Here is a 17,107-nt window from a genome sequence, read left to right on the forward strand (position 1 = left end):
TCTGCAGGAGCCACCACCTGTCTGAAGCCAGGGACAGTGCAGAGACCAGAGACTCAGGGGCAAGCTGCTTAGCTGAGCCCTCGGCTTTACCACTGTAAAATGATTATTGTTTGAAGCTGCTGCTTGAGGGTGACTTGTTAGTCAGCAGTAGCTAAAGCACTTTCTCATCAGTATTTATTTTTATTTATTTGAGAAATATTTTTATTGATTTATTTGCAGTTTTTGGCTGGGGCTGGGTTTGAACCCGCCACCTCCAACATATGAGGCCGGCACTCTACTCCTTTGAGCCACAGGTGCTGCCCCTCATTGGTATTTAGAGTCCTCCCTCCTTGTCCTATTCTGGCTTCCTGGGCACCACCTCCCCCCAAAACCACCTGTGTCCAAGTCCTTGTCTAAGGTTCTGCATTCAGGAACCCACATGTGACGTCTGATGGCTGGGCAGGCAAGGTCATTCATTACATTTGGGTAGGGAGCTTAACCTGAGCTTTGGTTCCTTCACATGGAGAACAGGGAGTATCATTTCTGACCTAAGATTCTCCTGAACTGAAATGAAATAACTCAGGAGGAATTTAGCTTCTGGCAGTCAGGGTCTGGTTTGGGAGAGCTCACTGGCTCAGAGGTGAATTCTGAGCAAGTTTCCGGCACCCAGGTAGCTCCCTCCATCCTCCTAAAGAGGAACTGCCAAGTGTCCAGGGGAAGAGTGCACTCCTGGGACTGGGCTTGTCAGATGGTGGCCTTGCAAAGCCCCAGCCAGACAGGGGAGCCAAGGGGAGCCGTTCTTCCTCTTAGAACCCAAGTTCTTTCAGAAATGCTATTAACTTTTTTTTTTTTGGGGGACAGAGTCTCACTTTGTAACCCTCAGTAGAGCGTTGTGGTGTCATAGCTCACAGCAACCTCAAACTATTGGGGCCAAGGGGAGCCGTTCTTCCTCTTAGAACCCAAGTTCTTTCAGAAATGCTATTAACTTTTTTTTTTTTTTTTTTTGTGGGGACAGAGTCTCACTTTGTAACCCTCAGTAGAGCGCTGTGGTGTCATAGCTCACAGCAACCTCAAACTATTGGGCTCAAGTGATCCCCTTGCTGCAGCCTCCCGAGTAGCTGGAACTACAGTCGCTGGCCACAACTCGTGGCTATTTTTAGAGATGGGGTCTCACTCTAGCTCAGGTTGGAGCATTTTTTTCTGATAAAAGACAACAAATTGTCATAAGCTATCTTTTCCTTGGTTTCCACATTTCATTTTTTATTTTTATTTTTTTGGAGACAGAGTCTCATTATGTCACCCTCGGTAGAGTGCCATGCCGTCACAGCTCACAGCAACCTCAAATTCTTGGGCTCAAGTGATTCTCTTGCCTCAGCCTCCCAAGTAGCTGAGACTACAGGCGCCCACCACAACGCCTGGCCATTTTTTGGTTGCAGACATCATTGTTGTTTGGCGGGCCCGGGCTGGGGATTCAAACCCGCCACCTTAGGTGTATGTGGCTGGCGCCTTAGCTGCTTGAGCCACAGGCGCCGAGCCAGCAACCTCAAATTCTTGGGCTCAAGTGATTCTCTTGCCTCAGCCTCCCAAGTAGTTGGGACTACAGGCGCCCACCACAACGCCTGGCTATTTTTTTGTTGTAGGTGTCATTGTTGTTTAGCAGGCCTAGGCCCTGGTGTATGTGGCCGGCGCCCTAACTGCTGAGCTATGGGTGCCAAGCCTCACGTTTCTTTTCTAATCAGGTTGCCCCACATGACACAAATTTAAGCAAAGAGCTTCGTTTCAGGTCAAGGGGACTTAGTGTTGCAATCAAGGATCTGAATGAAATTCCTGGCAGTAATTAGAAGCACAATGAGAGCAGAATAAAAAATGTCCCAGCCTCCCTAAAAGGAAGTCTGGTTAATTTCCAAATTATGTTTGGCCTCAACACGCAAGGGATTCTTTTTCATACGGGAAGAGAAAATTGGACCAGAGAGCACTATGATAAACCACACAAGACTACGGATGTAATTATAAACCAAACCCTAGCAGGCATATTATTTTAATGTGTTTCAAGAACTGAATACTCTGTATAGAATTAAAAACAAACAAACAAAAGAAGCAACGTGCAGAAATTAAAAAGAGGTAAGACAGAAAAATTTTGAAAGCCATAAAATTACAAATACAAAGCAACCAATTGAAAGACACCCACAATTAACAGATTTCAGTAACATTAGTAGCCAGAACGTACCCCATGAATATACTTAATCAGCAACTATCTAGCCAATTCTGAAAGGGGACCAACCTCAACTGATCCAAAGGGAACTGCTCTTCCTTACGTTATAAGCAACCTGTAAAGATGGCTTCAAGGAGCTTTGAAAAGGTGGAGTTTCTTTTCTTGAAGAAAATAAGACAGGAAAGGGTTTATCCCTTTTACTCCTCCACCACTGAAATTTGTACATTCAACTCTTTTAACTAAGGCAATCAGTGGACAATTTGAGACCCCCAAACACCCTCAGAAGCCAGATTCTGTTCATGTCAAAGGAAAAATTAACAAACTCTATAGACGACGATTCTATAAAGTGCAAGGATGACTTGCTGTTTTAGCTTTTATTGATTTTATGTTGCGATTTCTCTAAAAGAAAGAACAGAGGTGAGTAGACCAGGGCCCCGGGACCCCAGCCCTACATTTGATGGAGAAGTGACCTGTATGAGGAAGGTGAGACGTGGACCAGGCCTCAGGTGTCTCTCTGACTCTGTGCACACCACTGAGGTAGGAGCTTTGGAAGAATCGCAGAACCTCTTAAGGGAGGTAAGTGTCCTCTCGGCCAGTCAGGTGATGGCCTGAGATGGTCATACTCACGTGCCGCGTGTCACTGTATGCAATTCCAGAGCTGTACCAGATCAGCCAGGGAGAAGGGCAGGATCCAAGACAAAGCCAGGCGAGGTGAGGTCCTGGCACTGACCACGGGACATTGCTTGTCCAGCACAAATCAAGAGGCTGGAGGGAGGGGATAAGGTGGAGAACCTGGGCAGGCAGTCTACAAAATGGTTATTAGCAAATTGTATCAAAAAGTATCAAAACATTTCAAAAAACTCTAAAAACTGCCAGGCTCGGCAGGTGCACAGGTGCCCGTGTGGGAGCTGCCTACACGCCAGGGGTTTATCCTAGAGGCCGGGGTGCCTCCCTTCCCCCTCTCTGCTCCCTTTTGGGGACACTCAGAATCCATGGAGACACCAGCTCCAAACCTCAGCTGCTCTGTCCCTTCAGCTTTGAGACCAGTGGGCTGAGATTCTAGCCACAAGTTCTGAGAGCCACAAGGCTGGTGAGGTGCTGCTATGAACCATGGTGGCCCAGGGCAAAGAATGACAGTCAGTAACTCCACCAGAGGTTGGGGGGCAGGCAGAGGGGTCTTTCATTTTCCCCGTTGCTACAAGTCATGGGAAGGTCAATCTGGGTTTAGGGTGTGAGGTGCTCTGAATCTCAGGTTAATGCACCTGAACCCACAGGGCAGGACCCTGACCTCAGAAAAGGATCCCACTTCCCCTTAGCTTTTGGGTTCCTACCCCAGAACGGGACACCCCTTAGGCTTAGCTTCTGGGTCTCTACTAAGTCACATGTTAAGAAGGGGTGGGGGAGGAACATTCTGAATGTAAATACACATATGTGCTTCTGCTCAGACCCAGGTCTAGACAGTCTACCTGGTAGCCTTACTGGAATGTTGAATATACCAGTTGAGTGCTAAGTACAGGTCAGCTGAAAAGCTAATCCATGTATATTTTAAACAGCAGAGAGACCTCTACCGGTACAGGGTATTCTGCTTTCTCCTCTCCTTCCCTTCTATCCTTATACCGTGCCTTAAGCAAACTGGGTTCAACTTGGGCAAAGACCAACCCCCAAACTTAACCACTAATAGGAAGTTGACTCTAATTCTTTAAAAATCAGGAAAATCTAAAGCTAAATAAAAGCCTGCCACGCTTATTCTGAAAGATTAAAAAAACAAACAAACAAAATAACAGGTGTTCTCAAAGCTCCCAGGGAATGTCAGAGCTCTGAGAGTTTGACAACAGGACAGCGAATGTGGCTGTTCCCATTTCAAGACGGTCGGTGGCTCACGCGAGCTCCAGCCTTTGCTACACCAGTCTGAAAGCTCACCCCCTGCATGAGTACAGCCCTGAACTCTGCCCAACTGAGTTAAAAGGCCATTTTATGCCGTTTTTTTGTTGGACTGCACATCAGAATGAATTTTCAACTTAAAAACCTGGGTGAAGCAAACCCGGCCCAGGTCTCGCCTCTGGCTCCCTCGTGCCTGTCCACTGACCCCCAGCAAGCTCAAATTCTTTCTGTGTGGCCACCACCAACTACTGGGAGTTGGTCCACAAGATAAAACTTACTTATCCATCCTTCTTTTAAAGGAACACTCTCGTCCTTATTAATAGTAGATTCTAAGCCATGTAAATTATAAACTGCCTTACTAGTACCAGGAAAGATCACAAAATATAAGGTACGGAACATCCTATGTAACCCACGAGGCACACGAAAATCAGAATGGAGGTGGCATCTAACACATATCCGGGGACAAGTCCCAATAGCAAAACCTACGAAGGGCTGGACGGCTTAGGCTAAAAATCAGTGGTGCTCCTCCCCCAAGGTCAAAGCCATTCTGCTCCCCGAGTCACTGAGACATCACATGGTCTCCCTGACCTGCCCCTTGATATGGGCTGTACCACCATCTGTTTGTTCATGCCCTGGGCTAAGCTCGGCCAGATCACACACACCGTACCATACTATGCCTTCTGAAAGGTCTGCCAAGTATTAAAAACTTTCCTGGAATGAGCTGGGGCGGGGGGTGTGGTAAGCTACCACCCCCAATGTTGGCAGAAGTTGTGCAAAACATGTTTGATGGAGGTCTGGGACTAGATATGACAAAAAAAGTTTCAGGCTCAAAAGAAGTTTGAAAATGCTAGGTTGATGGGAGGTTAACAGCTAACGCAGGACTTCTCCGAGCCTTTAATATACTGGAGTATTGTAAGTCCCCAAGGAAAGTTTATAAGCTTTCTGGTTTGTTTGTATGCTCTGCAAAACTTCTCAATGTTGTACACCCCCTAGAGACTTTCGCATGCATGTAACTAGCTAAACACTAGTTTAGCTGGGTGCCCAGTTAGTAACAGAGAGCAGCAGTAACTTGGGGGTATTGACGCTTTCAACCCCCAGACCACTTCTCATCTCTCCCGGATAATCACAGAAACAAACCAGTGAAAAACAGTTGGCTCTGAAAGAAGAGGGGAACACAGCAAAGATACAAAAGGAATGGCAATAAATGTTGACTAAGATTTTTCTTATTCGAATAGTAATGTTAATGATAAATCTTGACGTCTTCTCATCTCTGCGGGTGAGATCTCTGCTGAGGTACAGATCATGAATGCCTTCCATGGCTCAAGATTAAAATTGATATATGATCCAAAAAAAAAAAAAAAGATTAAAACTGATCACACTCCTACACACACCCCCTCCCCCAGTGGTACTCTGTAGTACACAGTGGCTCAGCCAGCCACCCTCAGAGATTTCTTGAAGGTCATGCAATTTCGGCACCTGTTCTAGGGATTGTTTGCAGAAGTCAGAGCAGGGCAGTTGAAGGAGGCACCAATCATGTATTCACAGTTTACAGAGACCCGCAGAATTTAGCACCTGGGAGGAGCTTGGAGATTATTTCACCTAACCCTAACCCTGCTTCTTAATGAGTGGAGGGAACAGATCAAGACTTGTTAAAGAATTTGCCCAGCAGCACAAAACTACTTAGCTGCAGGCAACTCGGACCAGAGTTGGGGAAGAGATCCGATGACCTTCTTAGGGATCGACACGCACTCAGCGGTGTAGGAACTTTCAATGGAATCTCAGAGAAAGACGCAGCGAGAGGCAACAGCAAATTCCGTGGTGGTAACTTTTCTTTCCTGAGAGATAAACAGAGTTTTGGGAGCTCAGCACATCTGTACTGTAAGAGATGGTGGGTTCAGGAAAAAAAGACGAAAAAAAGGAGGGAAAAGCACAAATTACGCTTTTTTTTTATGACACAGTTTTACTCTGTCACCCCGAGTAGAGTGCAATGACATCATCGTCACTGTAGCTCATAGCAACCTCAAACTACTGGGCTCTAGCGATCCTCTTGCCTCTGTCTCCTGAGTAGCTGGGACTACATGTGCCCACCACCATGCCCAGCTATACAGAAAGCGTCTGGCTCTTGCTCAGGCTGGTCTCCAACTCCTGCGCTCCAAGGACCCTCCCAACTCGGCCTCCTGGAATGCTGGAATTACAGGAGTGAGCCGCTGCACAGGACAAAGTTACAAAATAATGTTTATAAAGAGCTCCATGCCTTCATTCTTTCTTTCTTGGTTACCTTGTAATCTTTTAGAATTCAGGAGGATTACCAACCAGGACAACTGGGATTATTCAGAAACAACATTCACCTGACAGAAATCTCAGAACAGCTTCCTGGCAAGAAGTCCCCACGTGTCACCTGCCAGCACAGGGAGCGGCGTGACCCCTTGTCACCCACTCACCCTCCTGGGGGGTCTCTGTGCCCTCATTTATAAAACAAACACACGGGGCCTCACCAGCAATTCCCAAATGTGGCTGATGCTCACAACACCAGGAACTGGTCAAAATACAGTCTCTGAGCGGCACTCACTGAGCCCACTCCTGGTAGCCTTGGATTTGACGATTCTGAGGTGGGGCCCAGGAATCTGCATTTTTTAAAGGCTCAGCCAGGTTTGCGGAGGCTTGGATTAGGTGATCCAACATATCTGTATAAGGATCCAAGTTCCACTACACAAACCTCTGCGTAACCCACGTGTTGGCTACTGTTGGGGGACGGTGAGGGGGACCCAGGAGGACGGAGGCCTGCACAGGTACAAGGGGTTCTTTACTGCCTGGGCCCAGGCTTAATTATTCAAGCAAGATATATAAAGTTACATACGTTGTTTAATCGGTTACTGTGATATCATAGAAATACCAGGAATCATAAAAGTAAAAAAAGCTGCTAAGCAGTACATGATGTCGGCAGGATCTACGCAGCTGTGCCGGTCTGCAGACGGTCCAGGGGCCGGGGGTCACTGGCCCCGGTCCTGGTGCCGCTTGCCCTTGCCCTTCTTCTTCTTGTCCTCCAGCCGCGGCTTCAGGGCGCAGACGCAGGCCGACACGCCGGCGATGGCCTTGGGCAGGTCGGTGCCCCGGCTCCACTTGTTGGCCTCGCGGTCGTACACCTGCACCGTCTTGGAGAAGGCAGTGTTCTCCCAGCTGTAGCCGCCCAGGATGTAGATGTGGCCCTGCCACACGGCCACGCCCGACTCGCTGTTGGCGTGCAGCAGCGGCGCCACGCGTGTCCACTGGTTGCACTGCGGGCTGTAGGCCTCCACGCCCAGCACGTCGAAGCGCTCCATGGACTCAATGTTGTCGTCGCTGCCCCCGATGGAGTAGATGCTGTCTCCCAGGCTGCACATGCTGTGCCAGCCGCGGGCCGTGGTCATGGGCCGCCGCTCCTCCCACACGTCCGTCCGGTGGTCATAGCACAGCAGGTTCTTGCGGTATGGGCCGATCTGGTAGTCATGGCCCCCAGAGATGTACACAAAGTCCTTGTAGATAGTGCCTGCGTGGCCGTACGTGAACCTGCAGAGAGACAGTGAGGGAGATCAGTAGTGCGCGGGCTTAACCGCCACAGGCCTGGGCCCCAGCCTGCTCTGCAAAATGGGAACAACCGGCCCTCTTAGGGGGTGGTGAGGCTCTCAAGAGACAAGACAGGCAGCAGGGACCCTCCCCCCCACCCCACCCCCCACACTGTATAGATTGGCAGCTGTCATCAGATAAGACGTGGCCAGGCAGATGCAGGGGCAACTTTGCAGTCAGACCACCCGGCCTAGAATCTCAGCTCTGCCCTTCTCTGAATCTCCACTGTCCCATCTGGGAAATGGGCATAATCACAGGGCTGTCACCCTTTCTCCTAAGTGCTGAAAACAACTAAAACAATATATTATTTAGGCACACGCATGCGCATGGCCAAATTACAAGTGGGAGAGGGACTGGAACTTACGATGAGATTCCAACCGTGATGAGATGCCAACAGCAAAAGGGATTTTGTAGGGCCACAAGACTTTTTTTATTTTGTTTTGTTTTGTTTTGTTTTTTGAGACAGAGTCTCACTTGTTGCCCTCAGTGGAGTGCTGTGGGATCACAGCTCACAGCAACCTCAAACTCTTGGGCTCAAGCGATTCTCTTGTCTCAGCCTCCTGAGTGGCTGAGACTACAGGCACCTGCCATCAGGCACCTGCCATAACACCCAACTATGTCTTTTTTAGAAAATGGATCTTGCTTTTGCTCAGGCTGGTCTGGAACCTCTGAGCTCAGGCGATCCACCTGCCTCAGCCACCTAGAGTGCTAGGATTACAGGTGTGAGCCACCGCACCCGGCCACAAAACTCTTCTGTATGACACTGTAATGGTAGACACGTCATTGGGCCTTTGTCAAAACCCTTGTAACTGCAACAGAGCCAACCCTAATGCCAACTAGGGACTTCAGTTACTATCATAACAATGTATGAACATTAGTTCATCACTGGGAACAAATTGTAGCATCACTGTAGCACACCAGCCAGAGTGCACACCAGGAGAGGGCGCACGGGAGCTCTCTGTAATTTTTTTTTTTTCAGAGACAGTCTCACTTTGTCATCTTTGGGCAAGTGCCATGGCATCACAGCTCACAGCAACCTAAAGCTCTTGGGCTCAGGTGATCCTCCTGCCTCAGCCTCCTGAATAGCTGGGATGACAGGTGCCTGTCACAACACCTGGCTATCTTTAGAGGGGGGGGGTCTCACTCTGGCCTAGGCTGGTCTCAAACTCCTGAGCTCAAGCAATCCACTGGCCTCAGCCGTGCAGAGTGCCGGGATTACAGGCCTGAGCCACTGTGCCTGACCTTTCTTTGTACTTTCTGTTCAATTTTCTGCAAGCCCCAAACTGCTCTAAAAATTGAAGTCTATTGAAAAGGGGGGGAAAAAAAGGCAAAGAAAGGTTTAAGAAAAGCCAATGGCACACTGTTGTGAAGTTCAGGACAGTGGGTCCCTAGCTGGGAGGCAGGGGAGGGAGGGCAGAGCATTTGGAGCAATAGTCACAGAAGCACAGGCCCAGGGCAGACAAAGGTGACCCTTCAATGTCCAGAGAGGCCCCACTACACAAACAAGCCAAAAAGTGAAAAGTAAGATCAAGTAAGTGAACAAAACAGATGGGGACATGCACATGCTCAGGACGACGGCAACACACACTGTGTTCATTCCAACTTTATGCACCTAAAGAACATTTAGAAAGAAAAGAGCAGTAAGGTCGTTGTAGTGTTTAAGGTACATATATCACACGGCTGGCCCAGAGAAAGGGATGACAGCCAACGTCCTTAGCAGTGTCATGAGGCTTCACTTCCCTGTCTGTAAAATGGAACAAAGGAGCACCTGAGTGCAGGGAGAGCAGGGCCCTGGGTAGCCCGGGATGTGGCCTCAATTCACACCACTGCTCCGCCCCATCACTGTCCTCCTGGGTTAGGTGGGGAGTTATGTAGGGGTTACTGTGGCTGTCAAGGGACTCATCACATAGAGCACCTGGCCCAGGCTCAGCACACAGCAGTCAGAAGCTATTACGATTGTCAAGTCACCTTGGTAACCGGTATCCTGGGATTAATGCACTGCCTTCCTGGAAGCTCCACACGAAGCAGGCAGTCACCTAGGAATTGAGGAGCTGGGATTCACGCCCCACACCACGACTTCGAAACATGGGTGCTTACTCCATAGGATCTTCTTACTCTTGGGAACAAAGTCCCCATAGTCAGAATGGCTCAGAAAGCATACCTTCAGGTACAGCAATAGGGAACCAATAAAATAAATGGTGTGTGCCTTTTTCTAATCCTGTGCTGGATGTGGGAAGACTGGGGAGATGAGAAGAGCCCCCACCCCGGAGCACACCCTACGGGCGAGATACCAGGCAAGGGCATCACTCAGTGTCTCACGGAATCTTCATGGCAGCGCTCTGGGGTGGGAAATCAGACATCTCCCCTCTAAGGGGAAGTAAAGCAGGTGTGGGGTGAAGCTACCTGCTCACGTCTTAGATCCAGTACAGACAATCCCCCACCTCTTTGAATTCCTCCTGCCCAAACTCAGGGAGACCTTCCTGCCTAAACTTAATACGCACTCAATGAACTCAGGGACTGGACAGGTTCGGGGGCCATGCCTTGGTGGCAGAGCGGGGTTCTGAACTTAGTCTGAAACCAGAGCCTGGGTCCTCACCTCTGAGCTCCCGGCCCCTGCTGCCTAGCTTACTTCTATCTTACTTCTCTGAGGGGCCAAGAGACCTTTTCCTGGCATCAGAGACCAAAATGCCCAGAAAGTGCAGGGGACCAAACTACATCCCACCGAAACGCCCATTTGAAGAGCCCGCCACGAAGCCCCCAATCACCTTGGCAGGCCGGCCACATAGGACCAGGAGTCGGTCTTGGGACTGTACGTCTCTACTGAAGAGAGAGCTCCGTTCTCATTTCGGCCCCCGACGGCTACCAGCATGTCTTCAATGGAGGCGAGGTAGAAATCCACACGGCGCTGGTTCATGGAGGCCACCTGCAGAGACAAGACACCTGTGCCTTCCCTTCCCGACCCAGGATGGCGCCAACACCTGGCACTGTGTCTCCACATGTGTCTGCAGAATGCACAGTCCGGGAGGGTGGGCAGGTAGGTGGCCAGGCAAGTGTGGGGAAAGGGAGCTACACCTGGGCAAAGAGGGGTTGGGGGCTTCTCAGAGCCGCCCCCCCCGTTTCCTTGAGATACCCCAAGCCCCTGATAAGGGGATAGAGACACACGGCTCCCCAAACTTGCTCGGTCACACGGCTGACCTTGTGGACCAGTACTCTGCAGGACACACAGTTCGGAATTGCTGACTTAGATTTTCCTGAAACAAAAATTCGTATTTCCCCTCCCCCCGTCAGTTTTTTTGGAGGAGACAGAGTCTCACTTTGTCACCCTAGGTAGAGTGCCATGGCATCATAGCTCACAGCAACCTCAAACTCTTGGGCTCAAGCTATCCTATTGCCTCAGCCTCCAAAGTAGCTGGGACTATAGGTGCCCGTCACAACAACCCGGTTGTCTTTTAGAGATGGGGTCTTGCTCTCTTGCTCAGGCTGGTCCCAAACTCATGAGCTCAAGCAATCCACCCGCCTTGGCCTCCCAAAGTGCTAAAATTACAGATGTGAGCCACTGCACACGGCCCCTATTGCATATTTTAAAAAATTAATGCTTCTTTACACCAGTGTTAACAGAACAGAAAGTGGCACTCACAGGAAATTAAAAAGGAGAAGACCCAACATTTTTTTTAACTAATCCAAGCAGAATACACAGAGAACATGGTCCCATGGGAGGCCAGGTGTCTAAGCTACCACTGCTACAGAGCTTTACAGAATAGGCTCTTTCTAGCATAAAGATATAAACTTGGAGGGTAGTTTAGATTTTTGAGAATAAAATTCACAGGTTACCTGGAGTCCATTCTGAGTGAGTTGTAAGCTCAGAAAAACACTCAGTTAAGTAAAACATGCTGAGGTGTGAGTATAAAGACTGAGCCGGTTCTCACGGTGGAGGCTGCAGAGGCGTCCTGGGAGCAAGGCAATGCCTTCCCTCCCCAGGGCGTACCCCTCGATATGAGCTACACCTCAACCCCCAGAGTCTAGAAGCCCAGTGTCGCCACACATATTCCCAGAAGCAGCATCTGAAATTTGGAAAGGGCCTAAAATCTCCCAGGTACAGTTTAGCCAACTTGGGAGGCAACCTCAGGTCTGAAGTCAAGGTCGGCCACTCTACCTAGAATCAGGCCATAATACCTGACCCAGGGGCAGCTGTGAGAGCCTCTGTGGCCTCCCTAAACTAGCTCTCAAAACCTCTCCAAAAGAGGAGCCTGGCAGAGACTCTGAGACAGGGAACACTCTGCACTATGAATCAAACCTCTAGGTCAGCACTGTCCAATAAGGTAGTCACAATCCTCATGCAGCCATTTACGTATAAATCGGTTAACTAGATAAAATCAAAGATTTGGTTCTTCAGTGGCACCAACCACATTCGAAGTGTTCCACTGCCACACACGGCCGGTGGCTCCCTTACGGGACAGCACAGATACAGAACATTTCCATCTATACAGAAAGCTCCCCTGGGCAGCGCTGCTCTGGACAGTGACTGCACTGTCACAGGGCGGGTGGTGAGCCCTCCCACCCCAACCAAGGTTGGCCGGGGGAGGGCGGGAGTTGAGTGGCTCATCACTTTATCATCACACCTCGTTCAGAAGCAGGACAGCCAAGGCCCGAGAGAAGGGAGGGGAGGTCAGGAAAGCAAGAGGGTCCTCAAGAGTAAAGAAATAATCTGGCTTTAATCTCACCTTGATCCACTGTTTACAGCGGGGGTCATACCTATAAAGAAGACTGGAGGCCGCATCCCCTCCGTTGTCCCGTGAGAAGCTGCCGCCGGCGATGAAGATGAAGCCCCCCAGCACGGCGACGCAGTGGTGGCTCCGCCGGGCCGGCAGGGGCGTCTCCTTGACCCACTGCCCGTTCTTGGCGTCCAGGTAGCAGGTGTCGTCGCTGAGCTCCAGACACCGCTCGGAGACCTCACCGCCTACAAACAGCAGGCGCTCCTCGTTGGTGCGCAAGGCCGTGCGCTTGGTCTGCATGACGGGCTGGGCCGCCAGGCTGTTGTGGTAGTGCACCGCCTCCTCGATGAAGCCCTCGCAGTTGGCCTCCTTGGGCAGCAGCGAGCACACGGCCGGCTTGACGCGGTGCAGCAGGTCGTTCTTGGGGATAAGCGGGAAGTGGATGTTCTCCAGCACCTGGCGGGCGTGCGCCTCGCGCTCGGGCTGCTGGGTCAGCCACTGCAGGGCGGCCTGCAGCAGGTCATGCTCACACTCCCGCTGCACCTCGCTGCTGCCCAGGTAGGCACACAGCTTCTGCAGGGACACATTCTGCAGGAAGTCGGGTGTGAAGGACAGCGTGCCGAAGTGACTCAGGATGAAGCCGTCGATAAAGGCGTCCAGCCGCTTGAGGCTGTAGATAGAGGCCAGCTCCTGCAGGTACAGGTAGTTGTCCTCGCTCACCTCCTGCTCCAGATAGTCGCAGCAGAAGTCCACCACCGTCCAGATCTGCAGCAGGTGCGCCGTCTCCAGAACGTAGTCGATGTTGCCGCCATCCAGGGCCAGCTCCCCACCGTACAGGAAGTCCACCACAGCCTTGAGCCCGATGTAGGAGGCGCCGATCAGTTCCACCTCCTTCTGGAAAGCCTCACGCATGCCAATGGTGAACATGGAGTTGAAGTAGTCACTGCACACAGCCAGCAAGTTGCGGTGGGCCGGCACCCGCTGCTCATCGGCCACCAGAACGACGTCACAGAAGAGGCCGCGGAGACGCTGCTCGTTGAGCCGCTGCAGCACCGTGCCGGAGTGGTCGGCCCAGTGGTACACCTGGGACAGAGAAACACATCAGGGACGGGGGTACGTGCCTGCTTGGTCCTGGGACCAGGTCAGCAGGTCTCAACCAGCAGTTTATTTATCTTTTTTATTTTTTGAGGCAGAGTTTATGTTGCCCTCGGTAGAGTGCCATGGTGTCACAGCTCACAATAACCTCAAACTCCTGGGCCCATGCGATTCTCCTGCCTCAGCCTCCCCAGTAGCTGGGACTACAGGCACCTGCCACAGTGCCTGGTCATTTTTTGGTTGTAGTTTTCATTGTTGTTTGGCAGGCCCAGGCTGGGTTCGAACCCGCCAGCTCTGGTGTATGTGGTTGGCACCCTAGCCGCTGAGCTACGGCTGTTGAGAAACATGGCTCCATCAGTTACCACCAGGGCCAGAGGGGACACACTGCATGTGAAGTGTGGGGAGCTGCCTCCTGCTGGCAGGTCGCTGCACTGCAAACCGAACACTGAACATGCCCTCTCTCATTCAACCATTGTGCAACCCCCTGGGAGAACATCCCTTATAAACCCCCTTTCCAGGTGAGGACACCGGAGGTTTGGAGAGAGTAAAAAATGTGCCCAAAGTCCCAGACGGACTGAGCAGCGGGGCTGAGATCTCAACCCAGGCCTGGTTCCAGAGCCTAAACCCCTAATCACCGTGATAAAGTGAATTGATAAATTAATTAATATGAACATCCACTGACTCAGGGAATCTAATACACGTAAGTTGGCAGACAGTGGTGGAGTGCTACGTGTCTCTGTGAGTTTCTGAGGATGCTAAGATGCATCGGGTCCAGACAACAGCTTCTAAATCTCCGGGGGACTGACTAACCATACTTTCAGGAAACTGACACTGCTTTATTTATTCACCATAAAACAAAAACAAGCAAGAAAATTCAACATCGGGTGGAACAGACCCTTATAAAGTATGTCGTAGGGAGCCAGTCTATTCAAGGGTGACTGAGGTACAGAACTGGCCTGGAGCACGTGGGAAGGAAAAAATTGGGAGCTTATTATTAGTTGCCAGCAGCACTGTGGCTGGCTTGCACCAACTCGATGTTTTTTTTTGGAGACAGGGTCTCATTCCGTTGCCCCAGCTAGAGTGTACTGGCACCATCACAGCTCACAGCAGCCTCAAACTCCTGGACTCAAACCATCATCCTGTCTCAACCTCCTGAGCAGCTAGGGCTACAGGTGGACGCCACCATGCCTGGCTAATCTAAAAATACATATATTTATTTGTAGAATAAATGTAGCATTTCTATGTTGCCCAGGCTGGCCTCAGTGATCCTCCCACCTCTGCCTCCCAAAGTGCTGGGATTGCAGGCATGAGCCACTGGGCCCCGCCTCCTCCCTGAATTCTTACCAGCTACTTCCCAACATAGGTCTTACAGCAGCCCAATCGGTGCTTTACTGCTGCTGGTGCATTTATAATTGAGATACTTTGTTTCCCCAGAGTCCTCCCACATCCAGCCTATTCCAACAGCAACTGCCCTGTTTATATTTATTGCAGCAGTGGGCAACGTCCTCACACCTGCTGGGGGTGCCAAACAGATATTACCTATCACTTCCTCGCCTCCCAGACACTCCGTGGATATACCTCTGTTTAAGCTGGTTACTCACAGACAGTGCCAGGCTGGCTTCGTTTGGGCTTCTAATTAAGCAAGTATAGTCTAGGCCCCTTATCTGGTGTGGACTGGGGGGAAGGATATTAAAAAGCACCAGAGCAGTAAGCGACCAGGCGACAGTCAAAGCCCAGTGGCATGAGAGAACCAGGGAGCTACCTGGCCGCCCCAGGCCTCGGGTGTCTCTCGTGAGGGTGCCACACGTTTAGCCAGAGGGATACACAACCCCAGGCTGCTGCATAAACTGAGAAAAAGCCCGGGGGGTTGGGACCAGGGACAGCCCCAAACTGCAGCTGCCAAGGGCAGCCATCTGCTCCAGCGAGCCAGGGCAGGGGAAAAGAGCAGCCGTTGTCCCCCACGCCGGGTCTCCATACTAAGTAGGCAGCATTAATCCTTCACCTGGGGCCCGATTGCACCTGTTTCTGGTATTTTAGCACAGCTGCATGGATGACAGCTCTCAAAAAAGATACAGACGTCATTTTCCAGTTTTAAAGGGCCATCGGTAACAGTTTCAGCTTCCAGGTCATTGAGAATCGCCCATCCCTAATATTCTCAATGGTGTGAATCCTGATCATTCCTTTATTTCCTACGACATTGCCTCGACTGACTGAAAGGCTGGGGGTGGAGGGGGAGAAATACAGGTGGTCCAGGGCTAACCCTGGAGTGAATGCAGCAGACGTGGGGGCATCACATAAGGTAAGAACCTAGCACCAAAATGGAGCAACACCTTTCAGTTTAGGTGAATGAACAGCGGTGGCACATGGTGGGGGGGACCCTGCCATGCCGAGAATCACCCCCTACCCCTAAAACACTAACACACAAGAAAGTAGGGTGAGTCTCAGAGGCATGATGTGGAGGGAAAGATGCCAGACGCCCAAGAACACCTACTACGATTCCAGTTAAATCAAGTTCAAAAACAGACAAAACCACAGCAATTAAAGGCTGGGAGAATGTCTCAAGTGTGTTGAATGGAAGTGTTTGGAAATTTTCTTTTCTCCTCCCCCCCCCATCTGGGTGCTGGCAACACGGGTGCCTTTAATGTCTAGAAATTCTAGTGTATGCTGTGACTTGGGCACTTTTTGAAAGAAAAAATTTAGAAGCACAAATTTAATCAACCAAAGGACAGAGGACCCTATTCCTAAGGGCTTCCATTCAGAGAGAAAACAAACTGAGAATCTGGCACCAAGGGACAAAGATTTCTAGTGCTATCAAACTTAGAAAGCGACACTGTCCCCGCAGCCAAGCTCCAAAACAAAGCTCCTTTGAGACAGCGCGAGAATGTTCGATAAAGCCGGGCTTGGCAGGGGCCTTCTCAGTAAACTCAAATGCAGAGAGATCATTTCTCAGGAGAACCAAGCTCTCAGAAATGACAGCCCATTTTTCTTTCATAGCCCGTCTACAGAACCTCTTTTTCTCACCCCACCCACTGCTCACAACTCCCTTTACCTAACACAGTGTTTCCCCACCCTTTTTTCATCATCATACCCCCCCAAGAAGCCTTTTAAGATACTTCCTTCTAATAGTTCTCTTACAAAACATCAACATCACAGGCACACTGTATGCCTGCCTGTGCACAGTATGTGTAGCTCAACTTTATGTATAAAAAGGATAAAATTCTTTCCGCACCTCCAAGAACCAATTTTCAGCCGCTTAGGGGGCAATGTAGCCCTCATGGAGAATGCGAGATTTAAGGTCTCTACAAAATTTAACCTCCAGAAGGGACACCTCCAAAGAAAAGAGGGCATTATTAATATTTCTAACAAGGAGACAGGTGTACAGGAGAGTCTCCCCGCAAACAGGTCCCCCCGCCCCCGGTCTTCATCAACAGCAGCTGTGGGCCACAGGCTGCCATGAATCACCCAAGGGGCTTGTTCCCACCGTCAGATTATAATTTGGCAGGTCTGGAGTGGGGCCAGGCATATATATTTCTAAATGGACAACCCCCCGGTTGCCTGGCCTTGGGGAACCCTCTTGCTCAGAGTCATGACCAGGGAAGACGCTAGACCCTTAGGTACACGTTAG

At 50.5% G+C, this 17,107-nt stretch overlaps 1 protein-coding gene across 1 annotated transcript in view; it reads right to left on the reverse strand.

Annotated features, from left to right (window-relative positions):
- Positions 1-6,916: 6,916 nt before the first annotated feature.
- Positions 6,917-17,107, reverse strand: part of KLHL36 (kelch like family member 36) — a 13,327-nt gene continuing 3,136 nt past the window's right edge. Inside the window, exons 3-5 of the mRNA XM_003791291.3 lie at positions 12,397-13,470; positions 10,441-10,598; positions 6,917-7,618 (exon numbers count right to left, since the gene is read on the reverse strand). Coding sequence (XP_003791339.1) covers positions 7,063-7,618; positions 10,441-10,598; positions 12,397-13,470 — 1,788 coding nt within the window. The 3' untranslated portion in view covers positions 6,917-7,062. The remainder of the gene's footprint in view (positions 7,619-10,440; positions 10,599-12,396; positions 13,471-17,107) is intronic.

This window comes from Otolemur garnettii, unplaced genomic scaffold (assembly GCF_000181295.1).
Source record: "Otolemur garnettii isolate 467f Iridium unplaced genomic scaffold, OtoGar3 scaffold00047, whole genome shotgun sequence".
Taxonomy (NCBI): Eukaryota; Metazoa; Chordata; class Mammalia; order Primates; family Galagidae; genus Otolemur; species Otolemur garnettii.